Source organism: Tiliqua scincoides, chromosome 3, assembly GCF_035046505.1.
Source record: "Tiliqua scincoides isolate rTilSci1 chromosome 3, rTilSci1.hap2, whole genome shotgun sequence".
NCBI classification, from domain to species: Eukaryota; Metazoa; Chordata; class Lepidosauria; order Squamata; family Scincidae; genus Tiliqua; species Tiliqua scincoides.
The window spans coordinates 60,271,541-60,291,510 of record NC_089823.1 but is presented as its reverse complement, the minus strand read 5'-3'; the positions used below and the strand labels follow the sequence as shown (position 1 = coordinate 60,291,510).

General features: G+C 46.0%; 1 protein-coding gene across 3 annotated transcripts in view; it reads right to left on the bottom strand.

The window, feature by feature from the left end:
• Nucleotides 1-245: 245 nt before the first annotated feature.
• The window catches only part of IFNAR2 (interferon alpha and beta receptor subunit 2), a 37,190-nt gene continuing 17,465 nt past the window's right edge, over nucleotides 246-19,970 (bottom strand). The window contains exons 3-10 of one of the 3 annotated variants that reach the window (XM_066620978.1): nucleotides 17,845-17,886; nucleotides 16,917-17,034; nucleotides 15,471-15,563; nucleotides 11,301-11,467; nucleotides 7,787-7,929; nucleotides 4,988-5,150; nucleotides 4,642-4,760; nucleotides 246-1,994 (exon numbers count right to left, since the gene is read on the bottom strand). In XM_066620978.1, coding sequence (XP_066477075.1) covers nucleotides 1,320-1,994; nucleotides 4,642-4,760; nucleotides 4,988-5,150; nucleotides 7,787-7,929; nucleotides 11,301-11,467; nucleotides 15,471-15,563; nucleotides 16,917-17,034; nucleotides 17,845-17,886 — 1,520 coding nt within the window. In that variant the 3' untranslated portion in view covers nucleotides 246-1,319. The remainder of the gene's footprint in view (nucleotides 1,995-4,641; nucleotides 4,761-4,987; nucleotides 5,151-7,786; nucleotides 7,930-11,300; nucleotides 11,468-15,470; nucleotides 15,564-16,916; nucleotides 17,035-17,844; nucleotides 17,887-19,970) is intronic. The other 2 variants (XM_066620979.1, XM_066620980.1) reach the window with 2 other exon arrangements.

Here is a 19,970-nt window from a genome sequence, read left to right as displayed (position 1 = left end):
CAATCTTACTGAGGGTGCAATCCAAGGCCTGAAATGGGCCTTAGATTGGAAATTGGCATAAATGGCCCAGGAAATGGCCTGAAATCCAACTGTGTCGCCAAAGTGCTGTAAAGCACTTTTACGCCACTGATTGAGCAGGGAAGCCGGCTCAAGCTCTGTGGGACCAGTGCGAAAAGTCAGCCCCTGCTGGCTAAGTCAGGCTGGCGTTGGGGTCTGGGTGGGCTGCAGTGGAGCAGTGGGTGGGGGCAGGATCCAACATTTCTGCTGGTTCCTAATACTGGTCCCAGGCAGCTTGGAGCAGCAACAGGCTGCTCAGATTTGCATCACCTCTTGAGGTGATCTGAGTAGTCCCATTGGGGCTGTTGCAGCTTTACCTGGGGTAGAGGAATGCATTCCACTTGTTCCTGGCTGAGCAGCAATTCTGTATTTTGGATATAGGGCAGGCCAACTGGCCTCCCCATTCCAGCGCAGGATATGATTTTGCTGCCTGTCTATTCAAAATAAATATTCTGAGCTAGATTTCTTTTTCTAACTTTTGGGAAGTGTTGCTGGTATTCAATTATACTTGAACTTAGAAAAGTGCAGAAGAGAGCGACCAAAATGATTAGTGGGTTGGAGCACCTCTCTTATCAGGGAAGGCTACAGTGTTTGGGGCTCTTCAGTCTAGAAAAAAAAGTGCTTGAGGGGAGGCATGATTGAGACATATAAAATTATGCACGGGATGGATAGAGTGGATAGAGAGATGTTCCTTTTCCTCTCACACAACACCAGAACCAGACGACATCCACTAAATTGAGTGGCAAGAGAGTTAGAATAGACAAAAGAAAATATTTCTTTATCCAGCATGTCAGTCTGTGGAACTCCTTGCCACAGGATGAATGATGGCACCTGACCTAGATGCTTTTTAAAGAGGATTGGACAGATTTATAGAGGAAGAGTCCATCCCAGGCCAGGATATATGCAACCTCCTGCTTTTAGAAGTAGGCATCTCTGACATGTCAGATACAAACGAATGGCAACAGGATAAATGTGTCTCGTTGTCTTCCGTGCTCCCTGAGGCATCTGGTGGGCCACTGTGAGATACTGGAAGCTGGACCAGAAGCCCTTCAGCCTTATCCAGCAGGGCTCTTATGTCTGGGGTTCACAGTGTAAAACCCAGACAACTGGCTCTGTATTAATGCTACAGGATTCACAACAATGCTGCATTTCCATGCATATTTGAAAAATGTCAGTACTATTATTGACCTTGGACTACACAGTGAGACATGCTTTCACATGAAAATAAATGATCACATTGTACAGAAATATAAAGTGGTAATTCATCTTCTCATGTATTCACCAATGCAGTCTGTTTCTGAATCTGATGACTCACTTTCTCCTGACCCAGCAGAATTCTGCTGTGCATATGAGAGGTTATGAACCCCCGAGTGCTGCATATCTTTTCTTTCAGTGAAATCTCTTGGTTCAGATGCATCAGAAACACACAGTTCTGGCAAGTCTGCTGCATCCTCTTCATAGGGGCTTAGTGTGGTACCTGCATCCCAATTTCTGTCAGGTATTCCTACCATCACAGTATTTAAGTTTATATTTAAACAGCCACTGATCTCTGACTCAGGCAGAGAAGTGAAGTTCAGTTCAGAAGTGGAGGAAAATGTTTGACTTGTTGCGCTTTCTGCTTCATTAGAATGACACTGTGGGTTTTCTACCTCTGCATCTAGAAGTTCACAGTTCGCAGCATCTAGTAGTGGACAATCACTTGCAGCAGATGATGAGTCTATTGACAGCTGCTCTTTGCTGTCTGCCTTTGAACATGATTTTGAAATCTTGTGCAACAGACCGTGATGAGTATAGCCACCATCATTTTCTCCACCACTTTCATAGTCATCATCAGAATGGTATTCTGTTCCTTTTCTTTTACCTTTCTGGATGATCTGGATGTTGTGTGCTTTTGGATCCAATGGAACAAGTGAATTGTCAAATTTAGGAATGATATTCTGAAAATAAAGTCATTTTGAGATTTATTAACAGACTGATGGGATGGATAATAATATTTAACATTTATGTTATACAGTACGTGACATATAGGTTAATACTTAACCTTAGGCTTTCTGGATGGGCAATATATTTCACATGTATTATCTTGATGTTATCCTTACAATAATTTGGAGAGATGAGTAGGTATTATTATCCCCATATTGCAGCTGAGGCTGAGAGGGAGTGGCTTGCTTAAGGCCAATTGGTGAGTTCATGGCAGAGGCAAGTTCAGAATCAGTAAAGACCTGATTTGCAGCTCAGACTCTTAGCCACTATGCTACTAAGTCACTATTGGTGTATAATTAAAATATAATTCATAGATCATATTTGGTGTCAACAGTTTGATTGGCCCTAATTCTGAAAACCACACATGCATCCAAATCCCATGCATTTCAAAGGGATCTGCTTGCATTTAAGTGTCTTTAAAATTGAGGGCTTTACTGGAAAAATTGGAAAAATTCTAGAATACTTTCTCATTTCCAATGCAATCCTATCTTGCACTGGAATAGGCAGTCCAGGAGGCCTGCACTGTATCCAGCGCAAGATAGGGCTCCAAAGTGGCTCAGCCGAAGGTAAGGGGAAACTCTTCCCCTTACCCCGGATAAGCCACTGCAGCCCCTATGGGTCTCCTCGGACTTGCGCCACCTCCAGAGGTGACATAAGTCCAAGGAGAATGGAGTAGCTTGAAGCCGCTCTGCACTGCTCAGGAATGGGGGTTGGGTCCTGGCATAACTGTTGGGTCCCAGCCCTGCCTCCTGCTCCTTGCCTGCCTGCCCCCAGGACCACTCTCCGGCCACCTTCCCCTCCTCCCGCCTCGGAATGCCTCCCTCCCGCCTCCTTCCCGCCCACTCCAGAGCCTTGTGTTGACCGAGCTCGGCTGACTCAAGGCTCCCTCCCCATGTCACAAGGAGGCTGGATTCAGCCTCCATGGGCATGCACGCCGGCCCAGCCGACTCTCAAGGAGGCCAAACATGCCTTACAGCCTTACGACGTACACCGGCCCAGGGCACTGTTAGGACTGCACCCTTAGTCAACCCAATCTAATTCATTGTCTTGGGCTTCTCATTGTCGTGAGGTCAGATGTTGGGTTAAGGGTCGTACCCGCTGCCTTCTATGAAGTACATTTGGGCAAGGGGACAACTGCCCCCTACAGTGGGCTGGCTTCTTCTCTTCCTGCCAGAAAATAACACTCTACTCCAAGTGTCAGTTGCCCAGGGTCAGCAGTGCCGCACCAGCAGTAACAAGGAAGGGATAGGCTTGGGGACGTGCATGCCTTTAAAAGGGGATTGGGACAGATTTATGGAGGAAAAGTTCATCACAGGCTACAAGTCATACTGATTATATGCAATTTCCACGTTTTAGAGCCTATCTCTGAATGCTATATGCAAAGTAGTTGCAAGTGGATATGGCTATCTTGTTGTCTTGAGTGCTCCCTGAAGCATATGGTAGGCCACAGGAAGCTGAACTAATGGGCCCTTAACCTGATCCATTCAAACTCTTATTTTTTTTATGCTCTCCTTTCGCCTTCTTCTGTGTGATGGCCCTTCATTTATTAAGTGTTGCGCTGGTATCCTTCAGTCTCAGAAGACTATGAATAGTGGTTCTGGAACAGAGTGTCCTCTCCAGTGCGCGAGGCCTGGGTAAAGTAGATATGGAGGATAGACTGTTACCCATGCAGCAAATCCCCCCTCTCCACGTCGCTGAAATGGTCCAATGGAAAGGCAGAAGCCAATATGATTGGTTCCAGCGGCGTCACAGGAGTTGCCAGAACGTGACTGTGTTCAGCCATGAACTGCCTCAGGGACTCCGGCTCTGGATTTTGCCTCGAGGTTGACTCCTGAAGCCTTTTCCATAACTGGATGTAGCCACAAGGCAGTGGAGGTTTGGGATCAGAATTTTCCTTCTCTCAGATGAGCTGCCTTCCCAGGCTGACGAGTCCCATCTACCCAGCGGCTGTTTAGTTGCCTCTTATGACAAGTACAGCCAAACTGAGGGCCTATTCTTATCCCCAGCCCCCAAGGGATTTGAAATGCAAGTATTAATATTATCCCCACATGCTATTCAAATCCAGAAACTGGGTTTAATTGCAGTTTCCAGGCCCTGATCCTAGTCTATACCCTGGTGTGTAAACTGAAATTAATTTTGCCCAACCCACAGGTGTACGCATTTGGTCCCTGTTGTGTATATGCTATGTTGGGCAGAAATGGCTTAAACCACAGTTTGAGTTCACATGAAACCAGTGTTGTGTTGTAATGAGCTGGAATTCTTTCATTACAGCCTTGCACTTGAGGGATAAGTAAATTTGAGCGAAAGGGGAGAGAAGGAGAAGGAAGATGTACGGTAAGCTCAGCGCCTTTTCTGATCATATTCCCACTCAAAGAAACCACAGTTTGTTTGAAGTGGCTGAGAGACTACCAACACAAGTCTATGCAGATCAAAGGATTGAACCGGTTTGATTTTTCAAGGGAGTACAGGAAGCACGCATTTTCTCCTGAGGACTCCTAATTACAAAATGGAATAATCTTACACACAAACAAAATTATTTAGAGCAGCTGAACAATCTATACTCAATGAAAACTGAATGGAACCTTTTCCAAGATTACATACCAGGACTTCTGGCCATTTTTCCTTTAGGCGAACAAAACCTGCTTTTAACAGAAAAATCACTGAGAATATCAGTGCCAGCACCATAACTATGCCACCTATGACTGAAAATGCAACAAGACCTGTGGATTTAAAAACAACAAAAACACTTGATTAAACAGCAACACATTTGGAGATTGTTGCAAAGCCTAATAGTTTTATCAGCCAAACAGAAGACCATAATACGAAATGCAAAAGAAAGCTCATGATTACTGAACTAGTAAAAACACTATTTCAGAGTGTGTGTTTTTCCAAGGAATGCCCCCCCATCCCATCCCTTTCTCTCTCTGTGCCTCATAACTCATAATACCTGATTTATCCTTGGAGTTGGTGACAATGCATTTCAAGGCAGATAGAGTACACTGGTCGGTCATAGATGAAGACACATCAACAGAAATGCAGTAATTTGTGTTTGGACTCAAACCTCCAACAACAGTGTGGAAACTCTCTTTTCTGGTGTAATCATCAATGGGCTGCAAAAGACAAGCCAGTTTAATTTGAGAATGGCTTTGAAAGTAAAATATAAACATGAATGCTAGTGCGGTGAGGTGTCTCATAATATAGCAGTCACAATAGGATTGTGAGCTGTGAACTCGAAAATCCCCCATGCAGATCTTACTTCTACTCACAGAACCTCATCTACATTATGGAACAATCGCCTACATTGTTAGTAGAGGTGTTTGCTTCTGGAAGATACGATTACAGCCTAAGTCAGCCATTTTCAACCACTGTGCCATGGCACACTGGTATGCCGCGAATGGTCCCCAGGTGTGCTGCGGGAGTTTGGGAGAATGTCATTTATCAGTAGGATCATTGGGGGATGTGAGCTCCCATTGACAGCACAGTGTGCCTTGTCAATTGTCAAAAAGCTGATGGCGTGCCTTGACCATTTTAGTGCCTTGCCAGTGTGCCGCGAGATGAAAAAGGCTGAAAATCACTGACCTAAGTCTTACAATGAGCTAACTTCTGAGCAAAATAAACAACACCGTTTTCAAACATCTCTACTTATAAAGCTGTTTAAGGATTCCTGAGCTAATGTACAAAAAATGCTTTGAATACAGGAAGAGTACTAGTCACACATATCTATGATTATCATTGCTACTACATTTCCATTCATTTGACAAATATTTGTGCTTGTACTTCTGCCTGTGATAATGGTGCAACTGCATGCAGTGCTAGTGAAGCATCATGTCTGTTGACATTTTCCTGGTTTAGTTATTGGTATCTCCTATCCCAATCCAACAATGCCATGCAGTAGCTCTGAAGCATATACAGGTTGAGGCTCATTATTTTACCCAGAACTCACCTGGATGAAGGAGAAACTAAAAAGGAACTAAAGCAAATCAATTTAAAAAACAAAGTCCCTTTGCTCAGGTGATTTAAAAACAGTCTTGCTGACCTTTGTGATGTTAAGACAGAGTCATTAGGCAGACAATCCATCAATCAGTCTCTCTCCAGGGACAGCCAGCGACCCCTCCCTTCATTCAGAGCAAAGTGATCTTTCTTTCAGGTGCTCAGGGGGAAGGGAGGGGTTGCTCAGCCTTGGAGAGAGAATCAGCAGTGGCTGTCCTCTCTTGCATTAACAAGGCTATTGTTAAACACTGTTTTCCTTTAATTTAAAGGGCCCTTCTCATCAAGTTGAGATAGAAAAATCTGTGGATAATTAGGTTATACCTACAATCCCTTGCATGACTCTCTCTACAATAGTAAGAAAAGCGGTTTCTAAAACTGTGATTTTAAAGGGATGCATTTTTCCCCTTTTCCAGGGATCAGCACATTCCTTCTCATTTGCAGTGGCCATTTGTGTTGAGTCAAATCCATGTATAAAAAAAATCCATGTATAACAAGGTTGCACCTGTACAGCATTCCCTTGTCAGATTGGATTTCACCATTCACTTCAGCATCAATGAAGCTGAGCTTCCTGCTCTTTGAAATGAATGAGGAAACCTGACCTCACACAGAAACTATAAATGCAATGAAGTTCAAACAGAACTATGAGTCAGGGAGCAATATCATTAAGGCTGCAATCCTATACACCGCACAGGGAGTTTGAATCCTGCAGTAAGTCTTTGCGGGAGCGGGGGGAGGCAGCGGCGCAATCCCTAGGATCACGCTGCTCAGGGGGGCTGCAGGGGCTTGGTGCACCCACCTCCCCGGGGGTGTGGGGAGGCCTTGCGCGACCTTTGGCAGGGTTCCCCGGGTCAGGGAAGGTGACAGCGGAGCGATCGTGCCCCACTCCACTAAACCGGTGCACGATCGCTCCACATTCCCTTTTGACCGGGCTGCAGGGACTGGAGTGCACCTTCCAGTCCCTGGAGCAGCCGTCCCTGGCTGCGGGGAGTCCCTCGCCTGCAGGGCTCCCTGGGTCAGGGTAAGTGAGAGTGGGGCAATAGCGCTTCACCTCCGCAAGGGAAGTGGAGTGCGATTGCCCCACTCTCACTTTTCCTGACCCGGAGAGCCCTGCAGGCGCTCGCGCCCGGCTCCCCACAGCCAGGGAGGGCTGCTCCAGGGACTGGAGGGTGCACCCTAGTCCCTGCAGCCCGGTCAAAAGGGAACGTGAAATGATCACACACAGCTTCTGGTTTAGCGGAGCGGGGCGTGATTGCTCCGCTGTCACCTTCCCTGACCCAGGGATCCCTGCCAAAGGCCTCCCCGCACCCCCGGGGGGCTGCAGGGGCTTGGGCAAGTGCACCAAGGGGGCTTGGGCAAGTGCACCAAGCCCCTGCAGCCCCTGAGTGGTGCGATCCTGGGGATCGCGCTACTGCCTCCTCCCTGCCTCCTGGCTGCCCCCGCTCCTTAAGGGGAAAGGGACCAGGACCCTCAGGCTGGGGTGTCGCGATGCCCCAGTTTGAATACCACTTCTATACACATTTACCTGGGAGTCAGTCCCAATGAATTCACAGTACAATCCTATGCACATTTACTCAGAGTAGGTACAAGTATGTTCTAGGACTAAACAGGATTGCAGCTTTACTTCTAAGTATACAAGCATAGATTGTGCCGTTAGTACAGGATATACCAGAGCTGAAAGGATACCAGTCTTCTCAGTGATGAAGTGAGATCACTTTGATACTTTCTAAGAATTTTCTTTGCATAATTAACTACTTACTGTTTCTGTGAAACCTGCTTTTACCACCTTGACTTTGTATCGAAATCGATGGTATATTTCAAGTAATGAGGATGAAAGTTTCACTGTCACATTTATACAGTTTGGACAAGTAGCAATATCAAACCAAGCTGGTGGTAGGCATGCTGTTTAAACAGATAAAGAAAAGCAATTAAAAAAATTATTATCCCTCTCTTCTTCTGTCACAGAGCTCAAGGTGGTATGGGAGGTCTTCCACCCACGTACTGACCAATCTAGATCTGTTTTCACTGCATTACATTCAGCACCTCTAGGGGCTTAAAACTGTATATACTGATGCTGAGAAACCCAGAAGCATGACTTTTGAGCTATTTTTAGCTCTCAGAGGCTTGGAAACTGCACAGTTTGACTGCATGAAAGTAAGAAATGCAATTTTGGCACATTAAAAATTTTTTTAAGGCATTTAAATAGCAATCCCAGTATTCGTGGATTTATGTATCTGTGGGAGTGGTGGTTCTGGAATGGAACTTCCAGAACAAAGTTGGACTGTATTTGCAATTATTAGCATTTGTTACTGTTCAAATTTGGTCCAGTGGCATTATCAGTTTTTGAATCTCCTGCAATTTTAGAAATACTTATTGAATCAATGGAGATAAGGAAGCCTACAATATTTGTTTACAAATACCTGATGTTGCTTAATAAATATGATATCCATAGGGAGATATGGAATACAGAGTTGGATTGCCCTATCTTATATAATCAATGGAAAATGGCTTTAACAGTTGCAAAGGTTTTGATAGCTGCAATATTTATGGATCTCAAATTATAATTAATTCAACAAAAACTATTTTTAGAGTTTATTGGACACAACAATGTTTTTATTTTAAGTCAGGGGACGCCTGAGCCTCGTCTTGGAGGCGCCTACCAGTCAGGGGAGTGGTCTCCATCCCAACAGGGGATCAGGGGGGCGGGCCCTACAGGGAAAATTCCAGCCACCTGCCCCTGGGGAGAAGAACAGCCCAACCACTAGGACCAGAAGCAGGGCGCCCTGGCAGGCACTGGGAGCAGGCTGGGGGGCAAGAGCTACTCCTGGCTGATGGTGCAGGGACATTCCAGAAGAAGCTAGCTGCGGGGCTGTAGGGGCAGGACATAAGGATACCAGACCACCTTCCTCCCGCCAATCTACAAGTGGCCCAAGTGCCTGACCTGCACCATCTGCTCCGGAAGCAGCTTCGCTGCCGCCCCTACTGACCCATGCCTTTTCAGCCTTCGGAACCCCCTCCCCCATCTTGGACTGATACCTTGGCTGGCAGAGCTGGATGAATTATGGGCTTCTGAATTGTGGACAAAGCCTACTTGAGGGGCTTGGGGCCCAGTGAGGTAACTGGGTCCAAATGAATGTGAAATACTTGACCAAAATAAATTGCCTTTGCCAGTACCATCCCCAGGGGGAGGGGTGCTATGGATGTACAGTGAGTCATGACCCTCTTGGTGGGTCACGACCTGATTGTTGATGGGTTGTGAAGCTGCAACTGACAGCAAAAGAGCAAAATGCATTGAGTCCTATGGAAAGTGAAACTGAACCACACCGTGTGTTTACTCATGAGTAGATTTTTGCACCTTAGTCCATTGCAAAGGGAAGGCCAAGAGGAATCCAACGCCACCAGAATGGTCCTGATCCAGTGAATGGAGCCCAAGAAAAACACCCAAGAAAGAAGTTCCTTCCTCCAAGATGACAAATGAATTGACCACTATGGAAAGTGTAACTAAGCTACATGGTTGTGTTTACTCATGAGTAAGCAAATGTGCCTTGGCTCATATCAGGCAAAGGGGAGTGCAAAGCTACCAAAAAGGTCCCAATTCAATGAACATGGAGCTCAACAAGTGCTCCAGAAGACAGCCCCCCTCCCCACAATAGTATAGTAAAAAAGAGGCTTGAGCTGGTAAGACATTTTTTTTTTGTTTTTTAGTCTTATAAAGTTAAGTGGGTCTTGATGGTGGGGGTTCCAGCACTAAAATGTTTGAGAACCTTTTCTCACGGAGAAACTGCAAGTTGCGTTTTTTGCCTGTTAGGCTCAGTCTGAGCCCGGCAGAGGCTGCAAATGGATGTCTGCGGCCTCTGCTAGGCTTAGAGGACCCTCTGGAGGCAGGAGAGCAGAGCTCCCCTCACCTCTGGAGGGTGGGGAGGCAGGTGAGGAGAGCTCCGCGATATCTTTGGTTTCAGGTAACCGCAGAGGGTTCCAGAACAGAACACCTGTAGATATGTGGGCATGCCTGTATCTAGATCTTGCTGCCTGAGGGCCCAGTCCTGACCTGGGCTAGTGCCGGTGCTGATCTCCATTACTAGCACTGGGTGTCGCAAAGGCGCCATAAGGCACACCTGCGACACCCTGTGTTGAGTCAGCGCTGGTGCCAGCCCAGCGCCAGCTGGATACCACCCGGAGCTAGGTAAGAGCACCAGAAGACCAAAAATAACTGGTGCAGAGGAGAAACCACACTGCGGGGCTTGGGGCTTCCCCCCCCCCAGGAGACCTCCAGTGGCTACCTGTCATGAATATGGACAGTTTAGGCCTAGTAACATGTAAAGCCTGAACCAAGCTAAAACAGTAACACAGAAGTGGCTTGCAGTTCCTAGCTGCTAGGAATTTACAACTCAATGGAAGGTGATAATGTAGCACCTAGGCAGCCAGAAAGACACCCATCAAGTATGGAATGCAGCTGTAGATCTCCAGGGGGGAGGGAAGAGCTGAGAGGGCTAGCATCCAGCCCCACTTCCGTAGGACAGGGTCTTTTGGTCTTTGTCTCTTGGTGAGATAAGTGGTGGGTGCACATCCTGCCCCGCCAGGACCATGTGGCCTTAGGTAACTGACCTGAGGATCTACAAAAGAAGCTGACCCAGGTGAGAGTTAGAGAATAATAGAGTTAGCCAGTTAGCTTTGTTGTTTTATGCTGATATGTTTCCTAGAAATTTTTATGCCTCTAGCATTTGCTGCCTTTTGTAACCCTATGTACTTAATAAAGTAAAAATCTTTTTACCATGTTGGTTCATTGTCTGTTGGGGACAAAGGTTCAGAATCCTGCCTAGCCATTCAGCAAGCTACCAAATCCTCATTGTGCACTAGTAACTTGAGGACTGAGACTTTAAGTAAAGAAAGTGCTCAGTGCCTACAAGGGATATAGTTAAGCCTAGAGGGTCTCAGTGTCCCTGGACTGAGGCACTGGCTCTTACAGGGTGGTGGCAGTACTACCGAACAGGGATCTTTGAGGGCTCTAGGGTTCAGAACCAACAACTCTGAGCACCCCAAAACCCTGGGAGTGTAAGACAAGTGTACGACACTACCTTGGGGCCACAGGATGCTGTGGTAGCCACTTTGGACACACTGCACCTGGCAGCACTGCTGCCTTTTGGATTGAACTGTAAGGCAGCAGCCTCACTGCCTAATGGGAGGGCATCCCTAAAACCCACAAGAGGCTTTGCAGCCTGTATAATGAACATGAAAACAGAATAGCCACTATTAAAAAGAAACAAACTACTCACTTTCTGTGTATGGATTGAAATGCAAAGCTGACTCTTTTGTTCCATTTTCCGTGAATTGCTGCACTTTTATGTAATACATCTTGCAAAAGTCTGTAAACTCCTTTGTCAGGTTACAAAATAAATTTGTAATATTAGAACATTCTTCAGCAGTCTTGAAATGGGATTGCCTTTAAATGGAAATAATAAGGATTAAAGAAATATTTTCCAAACCCATCTCCTCTTATAGGTCCCATCATGCCAACATCAAACAACTGCATGGCAACATACTACAGGCATGTCCTGATATCTGCAGGGGTTCCAGAATGGCGGGTGGGGCGGCAGTTGCCTGCCGCACAGGGAGCGGCTGGAGTGGCGACGGGCAACAGGGGTTGGTGGTGCCAAGCTCTGACACTGGGTGCACCCCTACAGGGAAGGGCGCTGGCAGAGCTGGCAACCGCCCAGCCGCCTTGCCCCATGGTATAGCGGGCACCATGGAGAACTGGGCGAGCCGAACCCTCAGCTGGAAGGGGTGGGGCTAGCCTGGCCGGTTGAGAGACTCATAAGGAGCCCTGTGGCCGGTGAAGGAGGTCCCACCTCCTGGAGCTCTGAGGCACCAAAAGTACCCCCACCCTCCAGGCACTCTGGCACCAGGTTGTGATGCAGCTCACTGTGAAGGACTGTATCAGAGACTTTGTAAAGACTACCAATACCATTCCAGGGTATGGAAACTTGTAAAGCAATAAGTTTCTTAATGAATGTAAAGAACCTTACTCAATTAAACCGCCTTGCAAAACCCTTCAAACTTTGTGTATTTGTCCACTCAGGGATAAGTAATTCACTGAATTCACTGCCCAAACTCTCCCTCCCATGCACAGCAGCCCACCGCCACTGCTGGCCTCAGAATGACAGAAAATAGCGAAGAAATGCTACTTCCTGTAATGCCTTATAAGGCATTTGGAGGCCCAGGGAAATCCTCGGGCTATCTCTCCAGGGCTTCCCCAGGCCTCCCAACACCTTATAAGGCATCAAAGTCACTTCCATTTTTTTCTCTATTTTCTGTCATTCTGAGACTCACATTGGGTTAAATTGAAAACCAGAAGTCGTATTTTTTTTGCTATTTTCTATCTGTCTGAGGCCCACAGCATTCACAAGTGGTCTTGCATGGCCTCTGCGGGTCTCTAGAGGGCATGTGGGGGTTCCTGGCGAACCCAATCCATAGATAGCCGAAACCACAGATACGGGACCCGTGGATACCGGGTCTTCCTGTATATGTCAGTGATATATGTCAGTAACTGTCCTGAGTTGTTTTCTGCATGCTCTCCTACCACACAGATAGCTGCTGCTGATTAGTGAGTGTGCATATGTGTTCAAAGTTGGAAGACATTCCAGCTGGAGCCCTTCCTGGGCCCAATCCTTCACAGGTGCATGCAAATTTGTGCTAGTGATATTGCTTGCACAGGTCTAAGCAAAACCACTGGGCTAGAATGGGCTTACCCTGGGGTAAGGGAACAAATGTTCTCTTGCCCCAAGGAAGCCTCTGGAGGCCGAAACTCCCTTGCAAGATGTTGCAGTAGCCATATTGACGCTGCTGCATTGCCACGCAGGGAGTTACAGTGGATTGGGTTGTGAGAGGCACAGCTGTGAACCAGGATTTCCCTGGATCAAATCGTACCTTTGCCATAAATTGTCACGAGGTGACTTCAGACAAGCCACTCCCACTCAACCTCAGGTGCAATATGATAAAAATATGTACAGGCTGGCCCCTATATCCGCGGATCCCATATTCATGTTTTCAATTATCTGTGGGTATGGGGATCAACCTGTGCCCCCACGTGCCCAATACCTTTGATTTTGCATTGTCACGATGGCAGTGTGGGTGTTTCTTGCTTTAACCTGCTTAAACAGAAGACGCGACATGTAGGCTATTGCCTGTGTGCTACAGGGAGACTAAGGAGACGTTAACAGGAAGCAGGAGTTTCTAATTCCTGTTAATGTTGTTAATCTTCCTGTAGCCTGCAGGTAAGCAGTGTGCATGTCGTGTCTTCTGTTTAAGCAAGTTAAAGCAAGAAACACCTAAGTGGACTGGTCCCCGTGCGGCCATCACAACAATGCAAAGACAAAGGTAACGGCTGCGTGGGGGAGGAATGTGGAGCTTCTATTTTTTAGCACTCCCTGTATCTGCAGTTTCCATATCTGGAGGGGGGGGGTCCATGGAATGGGGACACACTTATACAAGGTTGCTGCAATGCCTTCATTAAGACAGTACCTATGAAGCAAGTTACATGCACAGAAAGTGCCACCTTTTAAAAAGATTTTTAAAAATCAAAATGTTAATACAGTAAAAAAGAATTCTGCTTTTTCCAAATTTTTCTATGGTTCAAGCTCGTCAGGACTGGAAGTGGGGTGTGTGTGTGTGTGTATCTTTTCCTGCAGTCTGAAACCCTAGGCATTTAAGGAGTGTAGGGAGATGATCTAAGCAACTTACAGCCCAATTCTAACCATTCCCTTCCCCACTAATGTAGCGACACCAAAATAGTGACCTTACCTGAGAGTAATCCTCCATGGCATGAAGGGGTACTTGGACCTGCACTAGCTAAATAGCTGGTGCAGATTCCATACCATGGGATTGGGTCGGGAAAGGGGGATAGGATATAGGTAGTGCCAGCATTGCCAATCCTGCCCCCTCCCGGGCCTGATCAGCGCTCCCGCCAAACCATTTTGCCCTCCCATTCCCATTCCACTCTCCCCCACACCCACCTCTCCTGATGACTTACTGGCTCTGGTGAGCAGTGAGAGAAAGTGATGGAGCAGGCAGGAAGACACAGGCCTTCCCACTGGTGCTTCCAGCAGCGCACTAAGTAGTATGCTTTTACAACTGGTGCTGACTGCTTTACGGCAGTCAATGTCAGAAGAGAACGATGCATGACATTGAAAGGTGAGTATAGTCGTGCCCCCGTATCAGCAGGGGCTCCATTCCGGACCCCCCCCATAGATATGTGAATCCATATGGGGGATGCCTTACCTCACCCTCTCGAGATGGTCTTTTGAGCCCAGCAGAGGCCGTGTGCAGCTTTCTCAGACCTCATAATGCCTTATAAAGGCACAAAAACGCAACTTCCGGATTTTCTAAAAAAACTGGAAGTGACTTTTTTTTCTTATTACAGTCATTATGAGGCAGACAGAGGCCACGGGTGGATGTGCGCAGCCTCTGCTAGGCTCAGACCCTCTGGATGCGAGGAGAGATCTGCTCCCCTTGTCTCTGGTGGGTGTGCGGTGGGGGGGGGCACGGACCTGATCCGTGGTTGACTGAAACCACAGATACAGAATCTGCAGGTACTGGGGTCCCATCCATGAGACTGAAACTTATTCACAATGGGATGAAAACCTTCCAAAAGTACTCAGAATTTTTAAAGAAGATATTAAACATTTGGGCTGGCATCAAGGTGCAGAAATAACATTATGCTTTAGGGTGCAGGAGCTATGAAGCCCTTCATGTGGCATAGTTTTCAAATCTAAATAAATCATACTAACCCAGCTTTGTGTTCATGCTGAATGCAAAAAATGGTCTGAGTTTATCTGTTAGTATTTTGCTTTATAGCCTGCCTCACATTAAAGGCTCAGGGTGGACAACAAAAAGCAAAAACCTCTAAGAACCTAATCAAATTTCTCAGTGGCATAGTGTGCTGGGGCTGTCAGAGCAGTCTGCCCCCCCCCCGGCAATCCAGAGGTTTACCGGGCTTTCCGCTGGGGGGTCTACACATTGCTTGCTGCCAGAGTGTTCAGAGCGATGATTGGGGGCATTGAGGGACCCGCCCACCCGCGCCTCAATTTGGCTCAAAAATTGGAGCCATTCTGGAGGTAAGGGCAGATGTGACAGCACCATCACACCATCCCACCCCAGGTGTCACTTGGTCTGGCAGCATCATGAAATGCCCTGATATTTTCTCACCCTCTATTCCTGACATTACCTTGAGTCACAAATACCAGTCCACACAAGTAAATAGTAGTGCATTACCAGAGCAGTAATATTTGAATTCATGGTAATCTATTTTATTTGATTCAAGGAAATAAAATTGAAAATAATAACTAAGTGACCAAACATCACCCACTTGATGCTCTGATTTGGAAATATCACAAAAACAGACCCAAACATATACCTGAGCATCAACTTCTAAAATAAATCTGACTTACTTAGGCTTGTTGGATGCAGCACTTTGTAACTGGTTTCTTTCTGGTGATTTGGACTGTATTGCATTTGGAGTTCGATGTGTGAGGCAACTAGGACTTTCATAACGAAGAAAGGCAAAGATACATGATATTACTGCTTCATCAAAGGACCACTGTCTCTTACAGGAACTTTTGAGAAAAGCTCAACCTAGAATTCTTCTCTTATGAATGTTTATACAAACTAGGTACTTCATTACTCAACTGCACATCAAGCTGGGCAAGTGCTTCCTTCTTTCAAAATCCACATGGATGCTGCTGTCTCAGTCTAATTACAGGCCTCTACTATTGATCAGCTCCTTCTTGCAGCAAGGACTCTCTCTTATGCTTGTATCTGGAAGGCTGACTTGGGTGAAAGCCTGAGGGACAACTATGGGCGGTCGATTGGGACATCCATTTCCACCTTGTCCATTAGCAGAAATGTAAAAGAAGTGCAATTTAAGTACAGAACTCAGTAGGGGGCATATTACCCACATAAGATGCCATCTGAAACATGCAAACCTCAGCCAATTCTGATGGAAAGTGGCCAGATAAGAATTTCTGAGTTAAGTCTTCATCAATAGATGAAAGTCTTTATCAATAGATGATTATATCCTTGCTCAATGAGGGTGTGGGCGCAATCCTAACCCCTCATGTCAGTGCTTTCCAGCACTGACATAAGGGCAGTGCAGTTCTGAGGTAAGGGAACAAACATTGCCTTACTTTGAGGAGGCCTCTGTGAGTGACACCCAACTGCAGGATGCTGCACATGTCCCATTGACACTGCTATGCCAGTGCTGGAAAGCACTGACATAAGGGGTTAGGATTGCGCCCTGTGTCTGCTCAATCTGATTTAATTATTATCTAATAAATACTTACTCCCTAGTGTCAATTCAACACTCAGCAGTGGACCCTCGGTATTCAGGGGGATCTGTTCCAGGACCCACAGATACTGAATTCTGCAGATAGTTAAATCTGGGTTTGATGGGCCTCAGAACACATGACCAGAAGTGCCTTCCTGTTGCATCTGGGAGGCCTTCTGGCTGCAGGCTTGCAGCCCGTGGATAAGGAGGATAACGATATCCTAGCCCGTGGATAAGGAGGATAACAATATCCTAGCCCGTGGATAAGGAGGGCCCACTGTATTCTATTCTATTTTTCTTTTGTTTCTTTCCCTCCCTCTCTCCACCCACCAGTCTTTTTGACATTAGACATCCCATCTGAGGAGTTCAATGCCAATTTTACATTTTTATAGTTGTGCATTTACATATTATGCGATGTTATGTAAATTATGTAAGTGTTTTTATTTCCAAAGCAGGATTCAGGTCATTACTGCATGTTATTTAGGCATAATTTGTTTCATGAATTTAGGTAGATATAGTAAATCAATTATTTTGTACCATTATGAATACATAATAATGAAAAATCACACACCCGAGTGCAATATACGTCACACGATAGTATGTTGGTGTCCCAGTATTATTTCTAGGTGCCCATGATAAAATGAACTCAGAGCCCTGCGACTTCATGGTCAAGTTGAGTGCAGATGTTTCTGGTGAGGAATAAGAACAGTTACTAATCTTAGCAAAAGATAGGAAATACAATCTCAATTTATCATGCAATATCTGCACACTCTACCCCCTCAACAAAATACAGGTGAACGTCACTTTGCAAAGTTCCAGCCAGCGACAGGCCGCATATGTGAAGCCGTCGCTGGTCCCTGTACATCCCCCCCAAGCCTCCAGAGGTGAGGGAAGCACAGCTTCCCTTCGTCTTCGGAAGCTTCATATAGCATCAAGTCTCGCCTGAATGGCAGGGGTGCTGGTCTGCATCCCTGTCATTAAGCTATGCACAACTGTATAATAAAAGCCTAGGAATAAATATTATACTACTTTAATTTAAACTGACAGCACAAATACAAGGAGCTGCATTGCTGTGCAGGGAGTTATTTAGGATTGGGTTGTAGGGGTCCCAGTTAATGTGCTAAGAGTCTTTTAATTTGACTAAAATGCTAGTTTCTGAGCTAGCTCTATCAGAGTGATAGCTGTCTGTCCTCCCCCAGGTAATACAGCCCATTTTCCTAGCTCCAGTTTAATTTCCCAATTAGCCCTGATTACAAAGGGATGTGCTCTCAGGACATGACACTAGATTAACACATGTGTTAATTACATGTATTGTGAGTAAATATTTGCAAGCATTTCTGAAATGAAATAAATGAGAGCTGTGCTCACTGGTATTAAACAAAGCTTTTGCAGGATCTTTTCCAATTGATAGGGTCCATCCCAATACTTGATAGCAAGAATATTAATCCCCAAAGAAGATCTTTCTAAGTAATTTCTCAGAGTAAGTCAAACACACTTACGAAGCAAACTGTACAAAGCAGAAACCATAGTACTGATGAACACTGTAAATGAAAATAAAAATATTTTTCAGACAAATGCAAAAGCTTTTATATAAATACCTGACTGTAAGTTGCTCATTGGTCTATATATTTCCTGCACAACAGAATCTAGAATTTGAGAGTCAAAGGGCAAAAATGTTTGCTAGTCCTTAAATTTGAACAGAGGATGTTCAAATTTGAAAATGAATGTTAAGACAGGGAACCTTCTGGAGAACATTCACATGTCTTCAGGGTAGTGGAGAAGATCTACATTCTATGTTTTCTCCATGCTTCCAGTCTTGGCCACTTAAACTGTACCTCCTTCCAAGCTTTACAAGCCCACACTTGAAACCCAGTTATTACCATACTATTCAAGTTTCTACATATACTGCTATCAGAAAAGAGTATAAATATAATTTGCACAATCTATCCTGTAGCCATATTGTGGGGTTATTTAGGGAACAGTGTTGCTCATACAAGATAAAACAATACCAAATTCACCTATCGCATTAGAAATGAGATTGGGGGAGGCTTTTCTAATAGTGCAATCTTAAACTTAGGGCACAATCCTAGGTCGCCCTTGGGTCGGCACAAGTTTAAGTGTTAATGTGACTCTGCAGACCTGCACTAGCAATTTCACTAGAGTCAGTCTGAATAGAGAATCCTCTTGGGATAAATAGTGCAAGTTCGAGGAGAGAAGCAGGGCAGGGATGCTGCAGAAAAGAGAGACAGGATCTGGCATGCACCATTACCACCAGATCCACCCCTTCCAGTCTCCCCACCCTGCTTCTCCCCTCTCTGCCCAATTTTGCCCCTCCCCACCCCACCCCATTCAACCTTCCCCCACCCCTCCCCACCTCCCCCGACACCTTACCTTCCTCAGCGGACAGCAAGGGATCCACTGGCACAGGTGGCAATGCTCTGGCCTCCCTGCCACCATTCTGGCAGCAGGCTACTGAGCACCCCACCAGAGTTCCTTTTTCAGCTGGCACTGACTGCTTTACAGCAGTCAATGCCAGTGGAACACTCCTTAGAACTGGGCTGTAAGTTCCATTGTATTCCATGCAGCTTATTCTTGGGTAAGTGGGCTTATTCTCAGGTAATCTGCAATCCACATTATGCATTTTACATTTATATATCTTTGTATATTTATTTAGGAAACTGTCAGGCCCAATCCTGCGCTGGCACAGCTGAGTCAAGTGGCCTACACTGTATCCAGTGCAGGTTAGGAACAGGCTGGCAATCTCCTCAAGATAAGGGGAGATTTTCCCCCTTACCCTGGGTAATGCTGTATTAGCCTGCCCAATGGGGCTACTCACATCTGTGCCAGCTAAATTTCTGGCTAAAATCCAAGCTGTCCCCTGTAGGGCTTTCAGGCCTGGAACTGTGGTTAGGATACAGTGGAGGCCTGCTCTATCATACGCAACCCCTCCTGGACCTGAACTGCTCATTCCTTGCCTTCCTCCCACCCCAAAAGATCCCTTTCTCGCCTTGGTCCTGCCCTCCTACCACCCTCCCCCCAACCCTGTGCCACTTGGCACAGTCACCTCCACAAGTGACCGTTGGTCAGGATGCAGCGCCAACGGGCTGGTGCAGGCCTTTCTGCCGGTGCTGCTGGCTTTTAAGTAGTCACAAATGCGCTTTAAGGCACGCTTGCAACACTCTAGGCTGGTGCAGCGGCCACTGCACTGTGGAAGCCTATTCCACAGTGTACTGCGCTGAGAACTAGAAACATTTTTGAATTAAATTCTTCTCTATTATGGCTAGCGTTTAGCATTTTATGATGAGGCAAAAAGCAGAATCCACACACTATAAAACAGTGGCATACTAGTCTAAACTGACAAGGCTTTGTAGCTGCTCTTCTTCTGGGTATGCCTTTCTTCTGCATTGCTACCTTTCCCTTGAACTCTCTCTTTATCTACTTTGAGAGAGATAAGGTTGTTAATACTGAAACATTCCAGTGGAAACAGATGCTGTGACCTAACTTTCTGACATGATTAGTCTTACAAGAATGTGGACTGGCAATGCAGAATGGGCAGGTGCTCCTGCAAGCAGATCTATCTAGCTGGATTATCTACTTAATGTACATATGCATAGTTCATTAGAAC